Source organism: Sylvia atricapilla, chromosome 6 (assembly GCF_009819655.1).
Source record: "Sylvia atricapilla isolate bSylAtr1 chromosome 6, bSylAtr1.pri, whole genome shotgun sequence".
NCBI classification, from domain to species: domain Eukaryota; kingdom Metazoa; phylum Chordata; class Aves; order Passeriformes; family Sylviidae; genus Sylvia; species Sylvia atricapilla.
In genome coordinates, this window is record NC_089145.1 from 13,613,691 (window position 1) to 13,626,486 (window position 12,796).

Sequence of the window (12,796 nt, forward strand, 5' to 3'; positions counted from 1 at the left end):
TCCCCCCCTCCCCCAATTTATTCTAATTTTAATGGCTATCAAAGAAGATCTTACAATAACTGTCAAATTAAAATTTAGTTGTTGCCATGTGATTACTGTGCCTTGAGAAGCTGAGTAAAGCTTCAGAGGCTACGCAGTGTTAGTGTGACAGAAATGAAGCCTCATAAATCACCTTGCAGTACCAGTAGGTAGGCAGAAGAAAAGAGATCAGAGTTGGTTATGCAAAGCCACAGAGGGAGGCATGAGCAGAGCTGGGAAGAGGGCTGATCAAGCAGCCATGCTGTGTTTCCTGACCACACTAAGACAAGGGAGTAAACCCTATAAAGTTTTTTTGCATAGTGGAAGCATTTACACAAAGCAACAGAAACCCCTCTGGTTGTATCTCCATGGGCAGCTTATCCCCTAACACTTTTGGGACTGAGACAAGTCCTACCCCTCAGGAAAACTGAAAGTCTAACCTTGCTTGGTTTGCACTGTCTTGCAGCAATTACAGTACAGCCCTTTGCTTAGTAATGCCTCACTGCCATACAAACACATTTGTGAGCCTGGTTTAGCAGTGACTCCTGGGCTGCCTATCTCGTGGCAACAACGTTTATTGACTTGGATAGTGTCAGTGAGCCTCACACCACAGAATTATGTTCTTGGGTACTGCTTCTGTCACTGGTGAGACTCTTAATCCTCTGGAGTTTGGGGCAGGAACTCCCTGGCCCCAAATAAACAAGACCAGATGAAATGTCCTGTCCAAGTGGCAGCTGAAAGTCTCCCTGTTCACACATTCACAAGCGTGGTACCACTGAAAAGATGAGTAACTGTTGGATATGAATGAACTCACCCTACTCTCCTGCAACGTTACTTTGGGAAAGACAAGCCCCATTTAAAATGGAAATGTATGGCACTTCAACTTTTGAGTTCTAATTCCTTAATACTGCACAATAAAGTACACCCTCCTCAGCAACAGGCTGTGTCCTTTCCTCCCCTGCACTCCCTTCTGGGTGAGGTTGTCAGAAGCTTGTGGAATAGGAACAAGTCCAAATGACAATGTCAAATCCCAGGCACCTAATTAGAAATATGGGAAGCCTCATTTCTCTGCATCTCTCCTCTTGCCATTAGAATCTCCAAGAGCACTACAGATGGCTGCAGAGCCTCTGAGTTTGAGGTGTGCTGCAGAGTGGTTTTCCTAAGCCTTTACAGCGTGAGATCCTGCCTTAGAGCAGTAGTGGGAAGCCAGGAGACAGCATGCCCAGCAGCTGTAGCAGAAACCTGCCGTGCCCTCCTGCTCCCAATTCTCCTCTCTCAGCCCCAACGGAAGGCTGGTATTCCAGGGTAAAAACACACCCATAGCTCTGCAGCCATTCTTCTTGGACACTGCCCAGCAAACAATTCCCTGGAGGTGGAGAAAGCTCCCAAGTGCCCTTTTACTCTCCCAAAGGGTAGCAGGCAATGACAGAGCTCATGCCTTTCATCTGCATAACCCTACCCTACCTCCTTTTACCACTGTTCATTCTACACTCTCCTGTGGTGCCACTTACCTGCCCTTTATTATTGCCCAAATAACAGCAGGGATATGCTGCAAATACTCTGCTCTGGAACTGGTAACACAAGCAGCAACAACAGTTCTTCATTTTCCCTGGCTCTCTGCTGCAGTGCGAGAAGTAGTGCCTTAAAATATCACATATCCCATGAGAACACTGAGGTGTCTTTTTCTAGAAAAGAAAGATTTTAAAAACAGGTTCCAAACTAATCGAGCAGGCTAAAGAGAGAGGAAAAAAAAAAACCCAAAAGATAAAGAGCTCTCCTAAGCACTTCAAACAGTGGAAATAAGAAAACAATGGATGTAAAGGCAAACTTACTGTAAAAAGAGTAAGCGAAAAACTCACTGTAGCCTTCCATTGAGTTACTGACATTCTAACCCTCTATTAATGAAAAAATCCCAGAATGATTGTCACAGGGCAGGGAGAAGTAGCTGTCTAGCTAAATTAGGATAATTTCAGTGGTTAAAAGTTATCTTTAGTGTACAGGATTTATTGGAAAGGGTCACAGTAAATCTAGAGACAGCACGACAGTGGGTGAAACATGTGAAACTAGGAGATGATGAGTCAAGCTCTCGTGGCCCTGAGCTGCAGTGAAAGGTTTAATGCTGTTTATTTATCAGTCTTGGAAAGATAATTTCCAGATGAATTGGTACATCTGCACTGGTCTGGAAGCAGTGTACATTAAACACTGATACTTTTATCATAGCCTGCCTCCTCTCAGCTTCTTCACAGTTCAGGAGGGAATCTGCCTCCATCCTGCTTGGAATCAGTGCAATAGTATTCAGCGGGCAGAAAGATGGAATCAGATTGTGATTAATTTCTAGATAGTACTGAAAGAGAGTCTAAGGCACAGCTCAGGCACTATCAATAAACCACAGTCTGAAAAATGTTTTACAGATTTTATATTTAGATATTAAAGCTTTACAGAGTCATTTGATTGAAAGAGATACAAGCCTTTGAGAGATACCTTTGGTATATAATTTTTCTTTCTGTGTTTAGTCAGCCACCAACATTATCTACATAGGGCTATGACACATTAAAAATAACATATTAATAAATGATAGGGGAGATTGAGAGGTACATAAAAACTCCATGCTGGTCAAGTTTGTTTGATGTGTATCCTGTTGTAGTACACCCATGAATTTTTTTTCAACTATATTTCATAATTCTTTGGCAGCAAATAAAAAGAAAAGTAGTAGTATACAAAAAAGTAAAGTACACAGATAATTCATTAATGCTTCAGATGGAAAAACGGCTCATTTTATTAAAAAAGGAAAAGCTCGATTTATTATGAAATAATATTTATTTACAGGTATTTTACATTTTTAGAAAATAATAAAATTGTATTCTAAAATGCTTTATTTATTTTTATTACTTATCTGCTTGTACAAAAGAAGCAAAGACACTGTCTTCTTGTTCTAGCAGAACCTCAGGCTTGTCATATTCCAAAATAACCCCTCTCTTCATTACAATAACCAAATCTGAATTGAGGATCGTGTGCACACGGTGCTGAAAGACAAACAAAAAGCCAGGTCAGCTTATCTCTCTATTCAACATATTCCAGGATAAGGCAGACTTCCACAAAATAATTTTCTTACACAGTTCAAGTTTGATTAAGGCTATTTATCCTACTTTTCATCCTATTTTTTGTGTAAATACTGCAGATAAATATACAGACCAAGAGCCAGGTGGGTACTCAAATACCTAAAAAATACACAGGTAGTTGTGAATTTGAAGAGTCCTACAAGTTCCCTTTAGAATGTCCCCAGCCCAGAGTCCTGCTACCAAGTGCAGCCCAAAGAAGGCAGCCAGGCAGAGCAGGAACTGGGCAACTCAGTGTGGAACTGCCTGTGGGAAGTTGGGAATTCTCCCAGCCCTGGATTACATCTGGGTCTGGGGTGGTTCCTGAGCTTGCTGTGGTTTGTCTATTTAGAAAGCTGATCTAGTCAGTTTGACAGGCCTTGGGCCATGTTTTCTCTTGAGCTTTCACAATTGTTTTGCATCCATATCCTTTGGAAAAGACTTTGCCATATTTCCTCCTCACTATAGAAACAAGTACTCCCTCCTTCAGCATGCTCTGGGCCGTGTTGCTCCATTTCATCTGATGCCCCTCGTGGCCTTGCAGACCTCTCTCACGTGTCCTGACATTGTCCTTCTTCCAAACAGGAGAGCCCCAGGCTGCTCTCAGCTGCTCCCCTCCAGGAGCAAATCCAACACCTCCAAAATCATCCTGTGCTTCTCAATATTTTCCAGTTGTAATGTGTTGTTCTGGGCATAAGGACACTGGAACTACACACAATATTCAACGTATGTGTGAACTATGTTCTTTGAATTCAGCCTTCTTGTTTCTAATAATCTTTTTTATTTCATGATCTATACCACATTTTTCTATCCTAACTCAAGCATTACTTAAATAAATAGCATGCATTGTTTCCATCTTCTTTCTTATTTAAAATGCTTCAGTAATTTCGATAATCACTGTCAGTTTCGATCTCCTTTGCTGCTTCTTTTAGGTTTTTTTCCCTCCACCATTTATTTTTTTGGGTTAGGTTTCTGCAAGCCTCTTCATACTGACAGAATTCCACTTTTTAATGTTAACTGTAATTACATGGGACTTTTTGGATGTGCATTCCTCCTGCAGGGATATTTAATCTCAGAATTATTATTGGTTGCTGTTACACAGTTGCTCTTCACCCATAAGGTTCCTAATCAAGTCTTGGGCATCCTCAGTATCAAAAAAACTCTTGTATTTCCTTCTCTGGCTTTCCAAGCCAGATTTTCCACAAAGTAATCACTGATGGCATCTACAAATCCCATATCTTCTGCAGTTTCTATGACATTTATCCAGTCCACAGGCAGGGGCAGGGGACTGAAATATCACATTGCAGTTGAATTTGCTGCCCTTGTCTGGTCTCTTTCAGTGTAACACAATCAGTGCTGCCACTCTGGAAACTGTGAGTAACGTAGAAGATAACAGAGAGCCAGTACTGTAACTCCAACTATTACTATTCTTCCTAAGCAGAAATTAGAAATATATGGCTTTTTCAGGGGAAGAAAACCCCACCAAAACCAACACAGAACAAAACCACATCTCAAAATCAATGACACAAAATACCCAAACCCCCAAACCACTACCCATGCTATGAACTCCCTATGTTATGCTTCTACAACAGAATGTTTTGAATACAAACCCATCTGCTGTAAACCACATGTACAATTGGAAGCAAACAAAAACATTCAAATTAAGTTTATTCCAAGCTGTTGTTTGTTTGAACTGTGCAGTTTAAAACTCAGTAAGGGAGTATAAGAATAATAAAGCTTTTTCAGTCTGTCCCCAAACAAATTGAAAAAGATACATAAATGCAGAATACAGTGAAAATTTGAATTTCCATGCAGAGAAATCAGGAAATGTCATGGTTATGATTCCTTTGCTTTTTTATAATGACACACTGGATGGATACAGTAAGATACATCAGGTCTTCTACTACACATTTACTAGGTGGAAATAAATGATGCTCAGAGATTCCTTGTGTTGGATTTCTAAATATAAGGAAGCATACTGACTACATTTCACCCCCCTGAAATATGTGTATTTACTTGTTCTTAGTTAAATGATTATTTTAGCTTGATGAAACTTATTCTTATATTTCACAGCAAAGTATATGGCATTTTAAATTAGCTTAAAATGGGACACAAAAGATAGAGAGCAGACTTAGATTATGTACCTTTACAGGCAATTTGACTTAGCACCATGCAACACATTTAAGAGGCTACTCTTATGAATTTAAATAAAAATTTAAAATGGAAAAGAAAGCTTAGATTTAAACACCACTTAAAAAAAAGAAGAAAGATGAATGGCCTAATGAACACATTTATTAACAGGGACAAGAAGTGACTCTTGGGGCATTTCTGATCCTTGTTTGCACTAGAATGGTGGCAGGGGCTGTACTCACCGCTATTGTCACCACAGTACGGTCAGCAAACGCAGTCATGACCACCTTCTGGAGGATGTTCTCCTAGGGAAGGAAACACATTTGGTGCTTTCCAAACAACACAAGTTGCATGATAGACACAGACACTTAGAAGGCTTAAATAACCGCTTACTATTCCATACTGTTACTTATTGCTCATTGTGGAAGTGAAAAATTAGGTACATGTCTGAACTAAATCAGAGCCTGGTACCTCCTGCCATTTCCACTGCTTGCTCCTGCCATTCCTACTGCTTCTAGGGTTCAGCAGACACCAGAGTTGTGCTCTGGCCCCAAACTCCTGCTATCCTGGCCTCAGTTTTACAGTGAGGAAATCCAAGGTGAATTCTGGGTGCTGCCAGGCCAGCACCTCTGCGGCATGTCCTCTGCAAAGCCAGGAATGTTCCAGCCCAATGGGGACATCTAACACCAAGGGGTGGCAGAGACAAGCAAGGGACTGTGCTGTACCTGGAATATTTAACAGTGGAGATGATATTTAAGATGGCCTTAACATACATAGCTCTCACTCAACAAGTACTCATCCCTTGCTATTTAGGAGATGCATCGTTGCATTCCAAACTGCCTGGAAGTGTCACGAGCACAGATACCTTCATTTGCTATTAGCTGCTCTTTGGAGAAGTATTTCAAAGGAGGAACTCTATCCTCAATGCATCAAAATTCAAAATGTGTTTTAGCTGGGCTGCATGCAGTATAGTTCCCTTACTGAAAGCCAAACATTAGCATTTTACTGAACTAAAAATTGTAGCTGTTCTAGCAAATCCCTCCAATTCTGTTCTTTACTTACAGGAGAAAGAAAACTGAAATATTTCCTGTAACAACATAAGAGATGAAAAAATGCACTATTCTATTTGGCTAAAACCCAGTTACTGCACTGTTACTGAGCGCTTAAACATCTGCCTAGAAATTCCAGGCAATTAATGCAATAATCCAGTATGTCTTTTCTGTGTCTGTTTTTATTTCCTTGACTCTACTTTCAAGCCTTCTAACTTCCTGAATTGTCCTGCCAACCATGCTGGGAAAACCAGCTGCTTGCCAATTCACCCTTCACTGACCACCTCAACTGACCTTTAGCTTTAGAAACGCCCACTGCCAATTAAAATGACACGCTTTATTTTCATAATGCAATCAGTTCTGGAATAACTATTCAATCCCTACTATAATGGTTTAAAAGTAAAATAGTTTAGATTTATTAGCAGTGACTCACAACTACCTGGGCATGTAAATATGTCTGCACTAAATATGGTGTAAGCATGTTACAGAATAGACAGAATTGTTTTCTACTTTTTTCTTCACAGATCAGTTGTCTCCCCCTCAAGGAAAAGAAATCAGAAGCACTTCAAACTCACTGTTGCCATGTCAATAGATGCTGTGGCTTCATCCATGATGAAGATGCTCGTCTTCCTCACAAAAGCCCTTGCCAGGCAGAACAGCTGCCTTTGGCCCTGGCTGAAGTTTTCACCCCCTTCTGTGACTATTGCATCTGGAAGTGATACAGCAAAATCAGTACAGTCAGATCAGAATAGAGCATATACTCAGAAAATTATGTCTTACTTTCAGCATAAAGTAATATTTTGTGGGCCTACAGCTGTTGACACAGTTTTGCCTGCTTATTTCCAGTGTTCAAAAGAAACAGTACTTTTGTCTCACTATATTCTCTGTATCTGATAAACATCTAAGTAGCTGAGGATGTCCAAGAGTGAGTTTCTCTGAAACATGTGCAGTCTAGGACACTGCACCCCCAGTCAAACCAGCATCCCTCATTTCTTTACCCTAGGGCTGTACAGCTTACCATTTTAAGGGGGTTTATTGGTGTTTTTGTTTTTTGTTAGGTGTTTGGGGTTTTGCCTTTTTTTGGTTTTTTTTCCTCCTGCATGGCCAAAGGATTCACCCCTTGAAGCATTAGAAATCTTCCTCCTTGGACATGACTATTGAAAAATACAAAAGAATGTGTTCTAGGTAACACCTGACTTGTTGACTGCCTATCTGAATTCACAAGACCCATAAATTTCAGTGCTTCAATACGAAGATATACTGAAATAAAATAATTTTGCCATCAATTTGAAAAGAAAGAGGATTCTGCCCCCCAGGTACAGTTGGTAAAGGAGTTACACAGATATAGGACATTTGCCTGCAGGCACTTTTTGTCACCTTCCACAAACTTTAAAAGCTCTTTCTTCAACTAGCCCTCTAACAAATGAGAGTGAAACAGGAATGTTGTGAATGCTGGAAACAATATTCTCAAAAAGAAGTCTCATTACTTACCTAGGCCCCCAGGTAATGCCTTCACCACATGCTTGAGCTGTGCTATTTCCAGTGCTTCCCAAAGCATGCTGTCAGTGCACTTCTTCTCAGGGTCCAAGTTAAACCTGCAGCATGGGTAATTCAAAAACATCAGTCAACAGAAACTGCTGCAATGGATTTCTTCTTTTAATGAGCTTAGAAACAAACCTGCAGATAACCAGAATCATACACATACAGAAGGTGTGTGTACATACAGAAGGTCTGGGCCTGATTCTGATCTATCATTGGTATAAATCTATTGAATTTCCCAGACTTAATCAATATTTATGCCAATGTGATTAAGATGAAAATGTGACTCTCAGTCGAGCAGAAAGGGAAAAGGTTCCTGTTTTGTGGATATCTTTGAGTTTGGAATTTATTTTGTTCTCTATAAACTAAAGAAATCTTGTTTTACTACAAAAATCTGTGACTACACTCAGTTAAAATTAACATTCAATTTTAACAAAGGCCAAAATTCCACCCTCCCTCCTTTTAAATACAATGTCTCTTGGTTTTTCATTGCTATAGAAATGTTAACAGAATTATCAAGCTTCATACTGCATTATTAATTTAAGTCTTCACTGCAATTAAAAAAATCTTTGATTTATGAACAGATGAACATTATTTTAGTTTGCTGTGGCCCAGAAGTGACAGCAACAAATGTGAATCTCACATCATATTACATCAGCATATAGAATGACAATAAAAGATTCAATGGTGCATAACACTATTTTTGTTTTACTCCTGCTGTATGAGTTGTAAAAATTCAATGCTGGCCTTAAAAATGCATTTTTTTAATAGATTAATTCATAAAACAAAGGACTACAAGCACATCATCTTCTGATGGGAATGAATCATGGTCTATTCAGGCATGTCCTGAAGCCTGTATCCTTTTAAGTGAACTCTAATCACTTGTAGAAACTAAAACTGCAGGTGATGTAACTGTGCACTGAGGATTGTACTGTTTCTTCCTAAGGTAAATGGCACAGACACAGGGAAGGACATTTGTTGGAAACTGCAACTTTTGGCCATTGCTTCTACTGCATCATCTTCTCAGAGAAGTAGGAAGAGAACACAAAAAAACCCCCCCAAAAAACCAAAACAACAAGAGCTAAGGTATTTGGTGCTGTAGATGAAACGGCTCAGAAGAAACACAGATAGAGGCTCCAGGATAAAACAGCCCAGTGTCTCAATACTTCTCATGTTGTTCTTTTGCCTTCTCTCTGTCTGCAGTAATTTTTTAGTCTACGTTTTTTTACATCTCATATTTTAAGGCAGAAAGATGAAAACAGTTGTAGGAGAAAGAAGGTTTCAAGAAATGCTGGGTGGTTATGGGTATTTGATCAGTGAGTTAAACTGATTAGTAAATCCTGGAGGAATAAATATTGGCTTTCCCTCCTTCCCAGGCATGGGGTGTCTTCTGCCAACAGTGCCCTGTTCAGGCTCAGGCATGGGGAAAGATTAATCTCGCAGGAATGAATTAAAAGCACAGACAGAAGGTAGTGATCCTCCCTATTCCAGCTGAGGAGACTGGATTTGAAGAGCTTGGTATAAAAGTCATTATATAGTACAATTATAATATATAATTCATATTGTATGACATACAAGCAATTACATGGTTTTTATTTATTTATTGCTGGTGCTTAATACTTGCCGGATTGTCCCACTGAATAAAATGGGATCTTGGAGGATGATGGACAGCCTGGATCTCAACGTCTGTAAGGGCAGCTTTGCAATATCTATACCATCAATGATAATCCTCCCTATTCAAAAGAAAGAGGACAGTGTTTATTGTGCCACACAGCTGCTGGCACAGACATGGCTCACTTCCAGGCTGAAAGGCAGTACAGCAGGAACAGGCCTTGTATCACAAACCCCTTTCTTCACTGAAGAAAAATGCTTTGACTAAAAAGCAAGCACAGCCTTCTTGAGACTAAGCTGAGCTGGAAAGCATACAGAGTGTACCTGAAGTATCTTAGGAATGATTAGATACACTACTCAACTGCTTGACCAGTATACTTCTATCAAACAACAAGCTCAGACATTACTTCAATCAGGGATTAATTACCAGGGGCAACAAGCCTTTCAGAAAACCGAATTACTGTTGAGCACTTTGAAATTTTATCTCTGAGTACAACTGTCTGTCTCTGCATAGGGGCTCTGTGGGTGATGTGGCTGGGAAACAGGCTGACATCTTTTTGAGATGCCTCCCTGTGAGGCGTATGGACACGGCACACAGAGCAGGAAATACGGCAGGAAATTCCAGGGCAGAAGACCAAGCTGCAATCCTCAGTTGCTGAGTTTTCTGGGCCTAGCTGATCCTATCTGTCCCTTGAGCACAGATCCTTCATTACATTTGAATACCTTGCTCTTTTATGCCTTGCTGCTGTGATTTAACAGCACAAAAGGCTGTCGTCTGTCACTTTTGGACTTCTGCTTCTATCAAGCAGAATTTTTATTGATCTGCCTTACAAATGGCACAGCTGTTAGGTGACAGATGATATCAGCTTTAAACAGGGCCAGAGAGCACGTCCTGCAGATTTGAAAATCACAGTTCAGAGCTGCTTCTGTTAAGGAAAAGACTACCAAAGAACCTTCAGGAGCTAAGTTTGAGTGACATAAAAGTGTTATCTTACCCTCAAAGGTGTCAACCATTCTGAAAAATGCAAGAGAGAAGGAGGATTTTCCACTGCCTGTTCGGCCGCAGATCCCAATCTGTGACACAGAAAGCAGATGAACATCAGGCAGGGAAAATACAGGAAATGGATAACATCTGTACTTGACACTTAAGATGAGAGGGTGGTGGAGCTGTTCTGATTCACACGATCCTCTTCTCCTCCTGACAGATCAGTCACACTGAACTAGCCATTACAGAATTGCTGGGTTCACTTTTTGTTTTTTAGGGGTCTGAGCATTTACGGATAAATCAAGGCCAGTCCTATAACAGGAACAACAGGAGAGTGGTAATGAGAAGAATAAAGACAAGAGAGTCATGTGAGAAGGATGAAAATTAGGTCTAGCACTGTAAGGGCTCACTGTCACTTCTTTTGGCACTGTGTGCTGACAGGAGAACACTGAGATACTGAGATGGGGCTGTTTGCCTCAATACACCAAGCTAAGAATCCCCCAGACTCCTTTCCAGTGCACTACATTCTTTGAGAGGAAAAGAAAAATCATTTGTAATTCAGTCATCAAAACATTCTGTGGTATGTTTTAACTCTGATTTATGTGATGTGCTAGTCTAAATAGCTTCTGAGAACCACTGCTGTTCTTTACCTTTTGTCCTGGTGAGATGTGGGCATTGACATGTTTTAGCACTGGCTTTAAGTTGCTGTCGTATCGGACGCTGAGGTTCTGGATTTGGATCTCCCCTCTGTCTGGCCAGTTCTGGGGAATCTGTGAGGAAGCTGTACCACAAGCACAGGGGGAAGAAAAACTCATCATCAACCTCTTACAATAAATTAGTTGGTTCATTAGATGATTTACTAAATTTTTCATGACAATACACTGCAAAGTCATAAAAATTTCAGCAAGCTCTTTCTGCACGCTGCACAAAACTGCACTTACAAAGGAGCCCTTCGTAATTTTCAGCTTCTGTTTTGAGAAGGCCATTGATTCTTTTCACTGCCCCCAGCTGGATCTCCATGTCAGCCAGGTTACGAACCATCCAATTCAGATAGTTAGACACCTGATGTAAAGCAAATACAAGACTGAATCCCAGATTTTTAGTGGTTTGCATCATTTGAGAGCATGCAGCCTATATTCCTACACAGGAACGCCTCAGTAAGTGGAAGTTGTGAATGCACTAGATGATACAACACCAACAGGGAGGCAACAATGACAAAAGGTTAAATTTCCTAGCTGCAGTGCACACATACTTTGGTACTATGGAGATCTGATCTACACCAACAGAAAAGAGGGTGAGGAGACAATAAAGACAGGTGAAAAGACATAATTTTGGTAACTTAAGTTTAGACAATCTAGAATGACATACCGGGGCATAATTACAACTGATGCACTGAAAATGTATTCTTCACAATGCAAGACAATATAAAAAACTATGATTCAACTTGTCCATGTTTTGTTGACATATCTGAACTAACACCTCGATGAGATTTGATCTCAAAGCTGAAGAAAGCATACACTCAAATATGTCAACCATCACATGTGAACTGAAGTAAACACATGGTTTCAGTGATGTTACAGTACCCACTATAGATGTACAGACACCTTCAATCTTCCTGTTCATCTTTGTGCCCTGAGGAATTACAAAAAAATGTTTGGGAGAGACAGAAAGGATCCTGAGATTCTTACCATAAGAGCATAGGTTAGTCCCAAGCCTACAAGTCCTGAAGTGATTTTATTATACAGGCAACTGGTAATAGAAGTGACAGCTGCTATGAGTACCACACATGCTCCAATGTACTCCTGAAGGAATATGAATAAGCTCCATCATTATAAGTCTACAAAGGGTTAAAATGTTCTCATAACTTTGCATACCAAACGACAAACCCATTGCACAATTTCAAAAGGCAGGCAGAAAACCCCATGGAATTCCATACAGACTCTACCTAGGAACACATTCTTACTGCTTTCAGCAGGGCTGTGCTGGGGAAGTCAACACAGATATCTTAAGCATGTAATGGAGGTGGCTTAAACCATGCAGCTGATGTTACCTGGGATAGGAAGGAAATGCTCATGTGCCCCATCTCTGTTGGTGATGATAAATTGCTGGGAGGCTCTGCTGTTGCTGCTGAGCTCCTACCACCCATAACAGTCCAAACAAGCCTTTCTTGCACAGCACACACCTATTACCTTAGGGGCCTTTTTCTGCTTTAATTTAAGTAATTGGTGATTTGACTTCCCACAGACAATTCCTTGAGTAATATAGCATAACAGACTAGAAAAAAGAACTTAGTAGAAGGGAAATTGTCATTTGTCTGTGTTTGAACTGTTTAGTGATACAGGCATTGATCAGAATTAGGGACTTCAGGT

The 12,796-nt window shown here is 40.3% G+C and overlaps 1 protein-coding gene across 1 annotated transcript in view; it reads right to left on the reverse strand.

The window, feature by feature from the left end:
• Positions 1–2,559: 2,559 nt before the first annotated feature.
• Positions 2,560–12,796, reverse strand: part of ABCC8 (ATP binding cassette subfamily C member 8) — a 73,580-nt gene continuing 63,343 nt past the window's right edge. The window contains exons 31-39 of the mRNA XM_066320837.1: positions 12,116–12,229; positions 11,369–11,489; positions 11,078–11,208; positions 10,438–10,516; positions 9,456–9,564; positions 7,784–7,887; positions 6,868–7,001; positions 5,486–5,548; positions 2,560–3,041 (exon numbers count right to left, since the gene is read on the reverse strand). Of these exons, the coding sequence (XP_066176934.1) occupies positions 2,904–3,041; positions 5,486–5,548; positions 6,868–7,001; positions 7,784–7,887; positions 9,456–9,564; positions 10,438–10,516; positions 11,078–11,208; positions 11,369–11,489; positions 12,116–12,229 (993 nt within the window). The 3' untranslated portion in view covers positions 2,560–2,903. The remainder of the gene's footprint in view (positions 3,042–5,485; positions 5,549–6,867; positions 7,002–7,783; positions 7,888–9,455; positions 9,565–10,437; positions 10,517–11,077; positions 11,209–11,368; positions 11,490–12,115; positions 12,230–12,796) is intronic.